Raw genomic sequence first — 12,197 nt, 5'->3', positions numbered from 1 at the left:
ATGTTGGCACCATCCTGGGAGGTGCATGCTACGCATCTGGCAAATGCCGAGGAGCAAGATCTGCAGAGAGTGCCCAACATCAGTGAGAGTGAAGCTGTGGATCTGCAGCAAGACGCCTTTGTGGTGATTGGTAGAGACACCAGACCCAGTGGTGAGAAACTTTCACAATCTGTGACAGACGGAGTAACTGTTTTAGGAGGTCAATTCCATGATTATGGCTTGTTAACAACACCCCAGCTGCACTACATGGTGTACAGTCGAAACACCAGTGGCCGATATGGAGAGGCAACCATAGAACTTTACTACCAGAAACTTTCTAAAGCTTTTGTGGAACTTACCAAACAGGCTTCCTGCAGTGGAGATGAATATAGATCGCTTAAAGTTGACTGCACAAATGGTATAGGGGCTCTGAAGCTCAAGGAAACACAACATTACTTCTCACAGGGACTGTCAGTTCAGCTGTTCAATGATGGGACCGAAGGGAAGCTCAACCATTTATGTGGGGCTGACCTTGTGAAAAGCCATCAGAAACCTCCAGAGGGAGTGGAAACGAAGCCTAATGAAAGATGGTATTCCTTTGATGGAGATGCAGACAGAATTGTGTATTACTACCGAGATGCAGATGGTCAGTCTCATCTCATAGATGGAGACAAGATAGCACCGTTAATTAGCATTTTCCTTAAACATCTCCTATTGGAGATTGGAGAAAGTTTGAATTTTGGTGTTGTACAAACTGCACATGCAAATGGAAGTTCAACACGGCATCTTGAAGAAGTTATGAAAGTACCTGTTTAGCTGCACTAAAACCGGTGTAAAACATTTGCACCACAGGCTCAGGAATTTGACATTGGACAGGCTGGGGATTTAGCTCAGTGGTTTAGTGGCCTGCCTTGCAAGTGCAAATTGGAGTTTATTTTGAAGCAAATGGGCACAGCACAGCATTGTTTAGTAAAGCTGTTGAAGTGAAGATAAAACAACTAACAAAAGAATTAGAAGATAATAAAGGAAAAGCTGCTAAAATGCTTGAAAATATCATTGACTTGTTTAACCAGGTAGCTGGTGAGGCCATTTCTGACGTGCTGGTGATCGAGGCCATTCTGGCTCTGAAAGGCCTGACTTTACAACAGTGGAGATGCTCTCTCCGTGGATCTTCCAAACGGACAACTCAAAGTGAAGGTTGCATACAGGCGAGTGATTAGCACCACAGATGCTGAAGGACTGGTGGTTACACCACCTGGATTACAGAAGTTGCTCAGTGACCTGGTGAAGAAGTACAAGCTCTCACGAGCATTAGTTCGGCCCTCCAGTACAGAGGATGTCGTCCGAGTGTATGCAGAAGCAGATTCACAAGCAAATGCAGATAGCCTTGCACATGAAGTGAGCTTGTCTGTATTTCAGCTGGCTGGAGGAATTGGAGAAAGACCCTCCCCAAGTTTCTGAGGATAATTTGTGTGTTCTGAAAACTGGATTTTTAAAAAGCTTTTACAACCCTATAACAGTAATGGCAGAACTAAGACAGTCATAATCATGTTTACCTGCACCTTACTGGATTGTTTCTGGATCTGTTTTTCCTAAACACTACTAGAATATTTTTTTAGAGATAGGTAAGTTTTTTATGCTTGTTATAGAAGTTTACCTCTAATTTTGCTAATATAAAATATTGGGGGCTTAAGTGTATGATTCAATCATTAATTTTACAGTATATGCACAAATCATTCAGAGCGCTGAAAAATTAGATCTTACTACCCAAAAAATAATAATAATAATAGCATCAAATGGGAGAGGTGGGGGATCAAGTACATTAGTTGAAACTGAATCTCAACCTTTATTTCATACCATATATAAAAAGTGAAAAAGAAGGGGAGAGGAAAGGAAAGAAGCGAAAAGAAAAAAATGTGAAAAAAAAAGGAAACAAAGTCTTTGTAAATAGGGAAGGGTGAAGGGGGTGAAGGGAGGGCAGGGGGATGTGGAAAAAACAAGAATCAAAATATATTGTGTAAAGGTACAAGATCCCAATGATGAGTATGACTACATTGTTTGCTTTAAACGGACCAATAAACTTAATGGGGAAAAAAATGAAAAGACTGGTGGGTTGGTTCTCTAGCACCACAAAAACAAATATAAAGTAACCTCTTTTCATTTATACTACTAGTCTCTCTTAGCTCATTGAAAACAAAGTTTTGTGCTATCATCTGTTTTTTTCTTCTTTGTCAGAGAGAATCTTTTTGTCTCTAAGTACTTGGAAGATAATTATATACAACTAGTTATTGTTATCCTTTTACTAATTTGTTATTAAATTCTGTGTTATCTTTTCATAAAATAAAAAGCAAACTCAGATTGGATATGTACCTATAATTTAAAGCTAAAATTATAAAATCACTAGGCTAAAACAAAAAACCTTTGATTTGATGTAACAAAGATTTCTTAAGACACAAAAGCATTAAGCATAAAAAATTGGTAATTTGGATTTGATCAAAGGTTTATACTTTTGCATTCCAAACTATACCATTAAGAAAATGAAATTGCAAAGCATGGAATGAAAAAATATGGACAAGAAATCTATTCACAACATCTTGTATCCAGAATATATGTTCTAGACAAAAAGTAAAAAAATTAAAATATAATAATAAATAAGACATTTGAACAAACACAGAATAAAACAAGATTTATGAAGGGACAATAAACAAAAGAGCCAGGCATGGTGGTGCACACCTGTAATCCTAGTTCTCGGGAGGCTGAGGCAGGAGGATCACCTCGAGTTCCAGGCCAGCTTGGGCTGCATAGTGTATCCAAGGTCAATCCGAACTGCATAGTGAGAACCTCTCTTCAAAAAAATTTTGTTTAATAAAATAAACAAAGGAATCTCAATATTATTAGTCACTAGGGAAATGCAAGTTAAAACCACATATTCACTAAAATGCCTAAAATTAAAAACAAACAAATTGTTAGATGCAAAACTCTCATAATTCTGATGAGAGTATAAAATCATACAACCACTTTGAAAAAACAGTCTTGCAGTTTTTTAGAAAGGTAAATATGCATTATTATGTAACCTAACTCTCTCCTGAGGATTTTACCCAGGTCATAAAAATTATCTCCAATCTGGGCGTGGTGGCGCACACCTGTAATCCCAGCACGTGGGAGACTGAGGCAGGAGGATTGCTGCAAGCTCTAGACCAGCCTGTGCTACATAGTGAGTTCCAGGTCAGTATCAACTACATAGTGAGACCCTGTCTCAAAAAAACCAAATGTATATATATATATATTTCCAAAATAATCTGTACAAAAATGTTTATAGCTACTTTATACAAAATTGTCAAAAATTGGAAACATCCCAATTCCTGTCAATGCATAAAGGAATAAACAATCTGTAGTATATCCATATAAGGAAATGTTCCTCAAAATAAAAAGAAACAAATTTCCAGCATACACAAAAACATGGATTACTCCTCAGAAAAAGCAAGCAAAGCAAAAGAAAACAGGTACACAAGAGCACATAGTAAAGGATTCAAAGTGTATGAAACTCCAGAAAAGACCACACCTACCTGTACTGACAGAAGTGAGATCTTTGAATGTTTAGATGGAAATGGAGGGATGAACTGGGAACTGGGAACTGAAGTAAACTATTTGGGGCTGGTGAAAACATTCTGCATCTTGATTAGCAAGGTGGTTACATACATAGGTATGTGTGTTCCTTTGTCAAAACATCAAAACTGTACAATTAAAGGGGGGAGCATCCTATGTAGCAAAAATTTTACCTTAATGGATTTATTCTTTAAATAAGTTCTTTACATGGTAGACTGCTTACCTAGCATGCACAAAACCCTGGGTTCAAGCCTCAATTTAAATAAATAAATAAATAAATAAATAAATAAATAAATAAATAAATAAATGTCACATTTATTTCATCAAAATTAAAGTATATAAAAAAGTGCAAAATAGATCTGGACATAATAGAAGAATCCTATTCAAAACCAACTGAGTATAATTCAGTATAAATAAAGTTATTTTATTGAAAGTATGTTTCAAAGCAAGACTGTATTTGCTACTGCATATAAACTGGGTATGATATATAGCTTCCCAATGGCAATAATCCACAGAACAGTATAAATCAAGAGACCAGCCCCTCACAACCACACCTGCTCACAAATCTGAAACTGAACTAAGTTCCCCAAACTGTATTCCTTTAGTAGGAGAACCAGAAGCCTTCTTTAAACATCTGTGGGCCTTTTTTTCTTTATGTGTTCCACTATGATCTTTTCCTTTACTTAAATAACAGTTCATAGGTTTCTTTCCAGTGCAGAAGTCTTCCCTGGTCCTTGCCATCTCACCTAATGAGTTTGATTTTTTAGCTTTGCTTTCTCACGGAGGCTGTGGCGACAATGATATCTATCATTCCAGTGCCCATCATGTATATGATTTTATGAAAAAAACTTGTCTCTGCTTGAGCTGCTTCATAGCACTTTTTACATCCTCATTCCTCAAGGTATAAATGAGAGGATTCAGCAATGGGGTGACCACTGTGTAAAAGACAGACACCACCTTGTCGATGGAGAAGCTGGTGTCTGGCCGTGTATAGATGAAGATACACGGCCCAAAGAAGAGGGCAACGACCGTAAAGTGGGCTGAGCAGGTAGCCAGGGCTTTCCTGCGCCCTTCGGCTGACTGTCTACGGAGAGAAACCAGGATGACAGTGTAGGAAGCAACCAAGGCCAAGAAACAGGTAAGGGAGATGGTTCCACTGTTGGACACAATCAGCATCCCTGTGAGGTAAGTATCGGTGCAGGCCAGCTTGATGACAGGAGGCACGTCACAGAAGTAGCTGTCGATAATGTTAGGGCCACAGTAGGGTAGACGAATAGTCAGGAGGGTCTGCACTAGTGAGTGAACGGTGCCCCCGAGCCAGAGAGCAAACGCCAGCTGTACACAGGCTCTCGTGTTCATCACACTGGGGTAGCGTAACGGAGTGCAGATGGCTACATAACGGTCATAGGCCATAATGGTCAGCAGAAAGATCTCTGCGCAGGCAAAAAGATGGAGGAAGAAGAGCTGTGCGATGCAGTTGTTAAAGGATATGGTCTTGCTCTCTAAAAGCAAACCTTCCAGCATCTTGGGCACAGTGACTGATGAGTGGCAGATGTCAATGAGAGACAGATTGCTCAGGAAGAAGTACATGGGAGTGTGGAGATGTGGAGTAAGCACTGTGGTAGCGATGATGAGGATGTTCCCCAAAAGGGTTAGCATGTAAGTGACTGAGAATGCCATGAAAAGCAGTTTCTCCAGCACCCAGTTCTCACTGAGTCCCAGGAAGACAAATTCAGTCACTCTTGTTTGGTTCAGAGTGTCCATTTAATGCACTTTCCAAAGAGCCCTGGGGAGAAATAAGTTGACTTAGCTGTGATGGTATGAGAGTGAAATTAACTGAGGTGACTTTGTATTCCTATCTGAAAGGTAGAGTATAAGACTGACTAAGCTGACCTTATTGCAATACAGCCACAACATATCGAGAGCCCAGTCAAGCACTTCATGTACCACCCTGCTTCATCACAATCACCCGACGGCAGGGGCCTAATTACTCCGGTCTTGCAGGTGACATTAGTGAGCCTTGACAAGAATGAATGAACTGCCCAAAAAGCTTACCCACTGGTTGACAGGCTCTTTCCATTTTGAACTGATCCACTGATAGCATCTAATTAATATTCCAAAAAGTCTCAACTCAATCTCTCAGTATCAGACTAAATCTCCCCACTAAATCTCATGCTATCAACGTAAATGCACATTCAAAACCTACAATAGTCTGGTGCATTCTTATTTTTCTCCATGAGGAGACCATTTATTTTCTTTGTGTTCTTCTCTCCAGCCACCTAATTCACTTTACTCCAGGCATGCTACCTCCACCTCCATACTTTATAAATTAATAAATGTCTCCATTGGCTATTTTCCTTTATCTTGGAAAACTCATCCTTTAAACAAGTGTATTCTCCTCACTTCATCACTGGCAATTATAAAATACTGTTCACCCTTCACCTTACCTTTGACTGTCTCAAAGAGCACTGTCTTTAAGAAAGCTTTGCTTACGCTATCAAAACTTACCTCTTTGCCAGGTGTGGTGGCACATGTCTATAAATCCATCACTTGGGAGGCTGAGGCAGAAGGATTGCTTCGAGTTCAAGGCCAGTTTGGGATACATAGTAAGTTCAAGGCCAACCTGAACTACACAGCAAGACCCTGTCTCGTCTCAAAAAACAACCAAACAAAAAATGTACCTCTTCCCTTTCACATTTCTTTTATGATACTTAACTATAAAATAAACTGAACAAGAGATTTCTTTTTGCTCCCCTGTTAAATTAAAATTTTCTTAAAAAGTAATGACCACACATGATTTAACCCTTATGGCACTTAGCAGGTGGTTTACACATAGTAGGCATGCAAAAAATAATTTTATTGGAATGAAAACTATCTTCTTAGCCTAAAAAAAGAATGTAAACTTTCCTTCACAAAGGAGCAAATAAATTACTTAAGAAACTTAATTGTTTTAATTCTGTAATGCAATCTGTTCTATAGAAGACATTACTGTACAAATATGAAAGTTATACCGACTCTAACTTTCTAGACTCACTGGTTAACCAAAAAGTATAACAGCTTGGGAAATATCATCACAAATCAAAAAAGCATAGCATTTTTGATCCAAGGGTTTCATTTGTAGAATTCTTTAAAGCATCCAAACTATGAAAAAGACTAAAAACAAGAAAATATTAATTATAGTATTATTTTAAACAATCTCACAGGTTCTGTTTGATTTTTTGTTTTGTTTGTATCTGGAAGCTTGAATGAATGTGGAGGACTGGACTACAATTGCTTGCAGCCATTAGGAATGAGTGACAAACGATTACCGATGAAAAATATTGAAATATAGCACATCAAGGAGATAAAATTTGATAATCTCTTCTCAACAATTTGAAATATGTGTAGTGTTACATAAATTATCTAAAGACAAATAGCTGCTAGAAGAAAATTATTATGACACATATAACCAAGAAAGGAGAATATTCCTTTATTCAAAGATCTCTTAAAATTTGAGAGGAAAAAGACAAATGACTCAATTAAGAACGGCAAAGAAGGACCAGGGATTTAGCTCAGTGGTGCCGCCGCCTGCCTCACAAGTGCAAGGTCCTGAGTTTGATCTCCAGTACCAAAAAGAAAGAAAAAAAAAGAGAGAGAGTACAAAGAGTATAAACAGGCAAATCATAGGAAGAGAAATTGTTATGCCCAAGTTGCGAAGTCCCCAAAGACCACCAAGGAGTCAGGTCCAATGCAATTACAAGAGGAGTTTATTGCAAGCTCGAGCCTGGACCCTCGGGTGTCACCGTCACAGCGGCTTCAGACGGAGAGCCCAGATCCATCTTTGAAGCAGGGTTATATAGGGTTAGGGAGACTCTTCCCTTTTAAAGGTCCTATTTTTAGCTCTTACTTACTATTGGATATTCGAGGGGTACTGGGAGGGCACTTACTGGAATGTTCACAGAATCAATTTCTCTTTTTAAAGAACATCTGCTTAAACAAATTCTATAATTAACAAAGACTACCTATATAAGCAGTGACTAATGCCTTTATTAGCAGTGGCTACCTATATAAGCTGTGACTAGTACCTATGTTGGCTAAATCAATTTCATCAATCCTCCTTTAAAAAAACATTGATTATTTTAAGCAGGAAGAATTCATCTTTAGATCATAAAAAGAGGAACAGAAACAGGGTGGAGATGCCCTAAAAAGAGGAACAGAAACACAGGGAGACTGTCACACAGAATGAAATTTTACAGAAGGGAACTTTTGCAGCTTTGTTCTGGGCAAGGGCTGTGTAGAGGGGGCGCAGAGGGATCCCACCTTGACCTGAAAACTTGGTCCTCATAAAATGTAAATGGAAAATGAGTAAAGAGATGTCCAACTTCAGTAGTAGATGAAAAAGAGAATCAAATGCATGTTGTCTTTCATCACATTCACAGAAGTATAAAGAACTGAGTACTTCTTGTTTATTCTTCATTTTGAGAGAGAGAACCTCACTATGTAGCACAGGCTGGCCTCAAACTCATGATCCTCTTGCCTCAGCCTCCCAAATGCATCACCTTGCCTAGCTGAACTGAGCTCTCTTATACTCTATTAAGTAGGTATTGTTAAGACTTTCTAGAAAATAATCTGGCATCTCCAAAAAATTGAAATGTTCATGCCTCTAAATCAAGGAATCCCACTTCTAGGACCATATTCCATAGAAATAAAGGAACCTGTAACTAAAAATGCAGGTTTACTGAAACATGTTTAGCATAACAAGATAATGGAAACAAGATGAAGCCTTATCAATGGAAGAATAAATAAATTTTAATGCAGCCACAATATGGATACAATGTACCACTGAGAAGAATGAGTTGGATCTGTATTAACTGAAAGCAGCAGTTCTCCACATGGCTACACAGTAGAACCATCTGGGGAAATTTTATAAATTTTGATGTCCAAAGCTCACCCCAAACAATTAATTCAAAATTCCTGGAAGCTGAACTCACCCATACTGGTAAAGCTCCTCAGTAATCCCAAGGTGCCACCACAACAGTAAACTACTAACTTCAAGGAGTGTCAGTGACACATTGTCAAGTGAAAAGGGCCTATTATGAACATGTTATGAAAGAAATATATATATTCCTTGGAGGAAAGAAGGAGGGAGGGATAAAAGAAAGAATATAAAAAGAAGAAAGGAAGAACTCAAAGAACTCAAAGGCTATTTGTGTATGTGTGTATACACATATGCACTTTGCCTGAACATAGTCACAAATTGTATTTATACATATACTTCTAAAAGTATGGAAGGTAGATGTTGAAGACCACACACCAATTTTATCATCAGTTACCTCCAGAAGTAGGGAATTGAAAAGAACAGTACAACTTTAACTATTTTTACATTATACTCCATAATTCTTTAGATTACTTTGTTTTTAAAAATGGAGTATAGAAGAATTGGGAAAAGACAGAAAAAAAATAAAATTGTTGACTATGGGATTGAGGATAATGTTTTCCTTTTCTGTGTCTAAAAGATTATAATATGGTTATATTTTTATACAGAAATATTTTTAAGAGTCAAAGAATTTTTCCTACAAACCCCTGTTTACCACTGCCTTAGCAGAGAACCAAGAGCTATTTTACCTTCCACGAGTTAGGAGAGGACATGGACTGGTCAGAAAAGCCCATACAGTGAATTTGAATAACTGTGACCTTCAGCCTGTCTCTCCCTGATCCTCAGTTTTCTGAGCTGTAAAATGAGGACCAGATGCATCTCTCCTATCTAATGAAGTAGCAGATAACTGGGTCTCCTGTTGACAAGATTGAGAAGTTCACTTCCTCCATATAACAGCTACATATAGCTCTTTAACAAGTGCTCAATGGTGGGAAAAAAAATTAAGGCATCAATTTTGCCCAGACCCTTCCATGAAAACCCCTCACAACTGAGAATCCATGATGGTTGTCCTTCTCCCTTACTCTAACAATAGTGTATTGTGAAGTTTTTCCAAGGACTGCAAAGGTTTAGTGGTGGGGTATTAGGAAGAGAGGCTATGGCAACTTCTGATGGGAAGTTTTAGAAAGATATTAGAGAATATAGTATAATATATAATATTAGAGAAATATAATATTAGAGAAGACAAAGAGAGAAAAGCACAAGAAAAACTACCAGGCACAGAGATGCCTACCAGACGCTGGCTCACAATCCTCCTGGCCACTACCATGACTGCCACTTCACAAACAGATAGCTTGAGACTTGAAGTAAAGACACCCAACCCATATTAGTAATCAGTAGCACACAAATGCTACCCTTCAGATCCTGTGACACCTTCCTGCTCTGGTCTCCAAGCCATGATCTCTGCTTGCCTTGCTAGGTCTCCAGTCTCTTCCATCCCTGACTCATGGAGCCTAAACTTCTGGCCTTTACTTTTCTTGGCCCACCCTTTGCCTTTTACACCACATTAATCTTGACTCGTATTATTATATATATTCTTATTAGAAAAGCAGCATGACTACCTAATTGAAAATCAAGTGAGAAGAATACCCATAATGGTATGACCAAATTATTATTATACTGTTCACTTTGTCCTATGTTACAAATGTAATCATATTATTTTAACTCAGTATTATGAGTGTGAACGATTGCCATTTAACCGGGTACATCAGAATATATGTATCTATTCCACCTTTTAGCCATTTGTGATGTCTCTAATTTTTCATTGTTAAAATACTATCAGGGCTGAAGGTGTAGCTCAGTGGTAGTGCCTTACATATGTGAGGTCCTGGGTTCCATTCTTAGTATCACAAAAAATAAAAATCATAGCACAGTCTGTCCTTAACGCAACTATTAGATATCTTATTAAAACTTAGGCCAAATCGGGCCATCCCACAATAATCTAAGAATTTCAATGCTGCCCCATCAACACTGTGTGAAAGTGGAGCCTTGACAGCGCCCTACAAGGCCCTAAACGACACAACTCTCCCACGCCTCTGGAGATTACCTTCTACTCCTCTCCTCTTCACTGGGGTCCAATCAATGCCTGCCTGTTGTCCCTGCAATACTCACAATATGGTCCCACACTAAGACCTTTGCACTGGCTGTATCCAGAACCTCTCCCCTCAAATGCCCCACCATCAGCTCCCCACCTCTCTTAACCTCTGTGCTCAAACACTCACTCCTCGGGAAAGTTTATCCTGATGAATTTCTTTAAAGCCGAAACTCTCCCAGAATCCCTCACACTCCTGACCCTCTGTAGCTCAGAATCTACTCTTTTCCTTTTATGAAAATACTGATCAACTTCTAAACTTCTATATTACTCACTTCATTAGCCTATGTTTGTTTTCTGTCTCCTGCTGCTAGATTGTAAACTTCATAAGGGCAAGAATCTTTTTGTAGCCGGGTGAGTGGCACATGCCTATAATCACCACACAGGGAAGGCTGAGGAAGAAGGATCACCACAAGTTCGAGGCCAGCCTGAGCTACATGGTGAGTTCAGGGCCAGCCTGAACTACATGGTGAGACACTGCCTCAAAAAACAAACAAACAAAACAGAATCTTTCGTTGCTGTTGTTCCATGAAGTTTCCAAAGGTATCTATGAAAGTACTCAAAACATAGGAGTAGCTCAATAAATACTTTATTCTTGAATGACTATAACATCTGTATTTTAAATTATTCATTTAAGAATACATTATTAAAAATGAGTTTACTAGCTAAAAATTCAGTGTTGCTAAACAAATTTCCAATGTATGTGCAGAGCAACTGGCTGAAAATGAATTTGAACTTTCCAGAGCCTACACACTCAACTACTGTGCCCCACTATTCAGAAAAGACTAAATGAAAACAAACATACAGTGGCATTCAGAAGGCAATAAGATCCAACTACATACCCCTTGAAGAAAGGGAAATAGCTCATTCATTTTTCTGTCCATATAGCAAATGGTACTTGTTACAAAAGAGACTTCATTAAATACTTGTTAACTGAAAAGAATGTCTTAAAATTAAATAAGAAATTTGAAATTTTCCAATTTGGAGAGGATAACTTGATTTATGTATCAAAATAATTCCCCACATTTTTAAACAATCAGTAGAAATCTAATCTGCAATTGGGTGGTTCAAATAAAAGGATTAGAATCTCCACTGGATATGAGTATTGTATATATTGGTACATACAGTGTATACTGATTTTCTTCATAAAGAACTGAGATCAGCCAGGCATGGCGGTGCACCACTGTAATCCCAGCACTCAGGAGGCTGACTCAGGAGCATTGCTGTGAGTTTAAGCTCACAGCTTGGCTACATAGTGAGTTCCAGGCAGTCTCAACTACATGAGACCCTGTCTCAAAAAGAAAGAACTGTGGTCAATGAAAATCTGTTCCTTCCTCCCTTTTGGTTCCTTTTGGCTGCCAATTACCACAATAGCTCCACAGTGCAGAGAGTAACAACTTTCCCTTTTTTGTAGTCATGCCCCTGAAGAATACAGGGACTAGAGACCTTTACTTCCAGACTCCTCAGTTTTAGTTTATTGATGTTTTCTTTTTCGCCAGAGAAGCCCTTTACTCTGTCTCTGCTTCTTCTCTCTGACTCCACCTGATTTCTATTTCAGCATTTCAGGCTCAAGCACTGGAAGGACAGACTTAGACGAGGCTCCTTTTG

At 38.5% G+C, this 12,197-nt stretch overlaps 1 protein-coding gene and 1 pseudogene across 1 annotated transcript; one reads left to right on the top strand and one right to left on the bottom strand.

The window, feature by feature from the left end:
* On the top strand, window positions 1–1,376 carry LOC104871756 (annotated as a pseudogene).
* Window positions 1,377–4,407: 3,031 nt separating this feature from the next.
* LOC104871755 (olfactory receptor 4E2) lies at window positions 4,408–5,349 on the bottom strand. Its single transcript, XM_010637814.1, has one exon. The coding sequence runs from the start codon at window positions 5,347–5,349 to the stop codon at window positions 4,408–4,410; it is 942 nt and encodes a 313-aa protein (XP_010636116.1).
* Window positions 5,350–12,197: the final 6,848 nt, after the last annotated feature.

The sequence above is a fragment of the Fukomys damarensis genome, unplaced genomic scaffold (assembly GCF_012274545.1).
Source record: "Fukomys damarensis isolate Sample0158 unplaced genomic scaffold, DMR_v1.0_HiC HiC_scaffold_17, whole genome shotgun sequence".
NCBI classification, from domain to species: domain Eukaryota; kingdom Metazoa; phylum Chordata; class Mammalia; order Rodentia; family Bathyergidae; genus Fukomys; species Fukomys damarensis.
The sequence above is the reverse complement of the archived record's forward strand: the minus strand, read 5'-3'. Positions and strand labels throughout refer to the sequence as shown.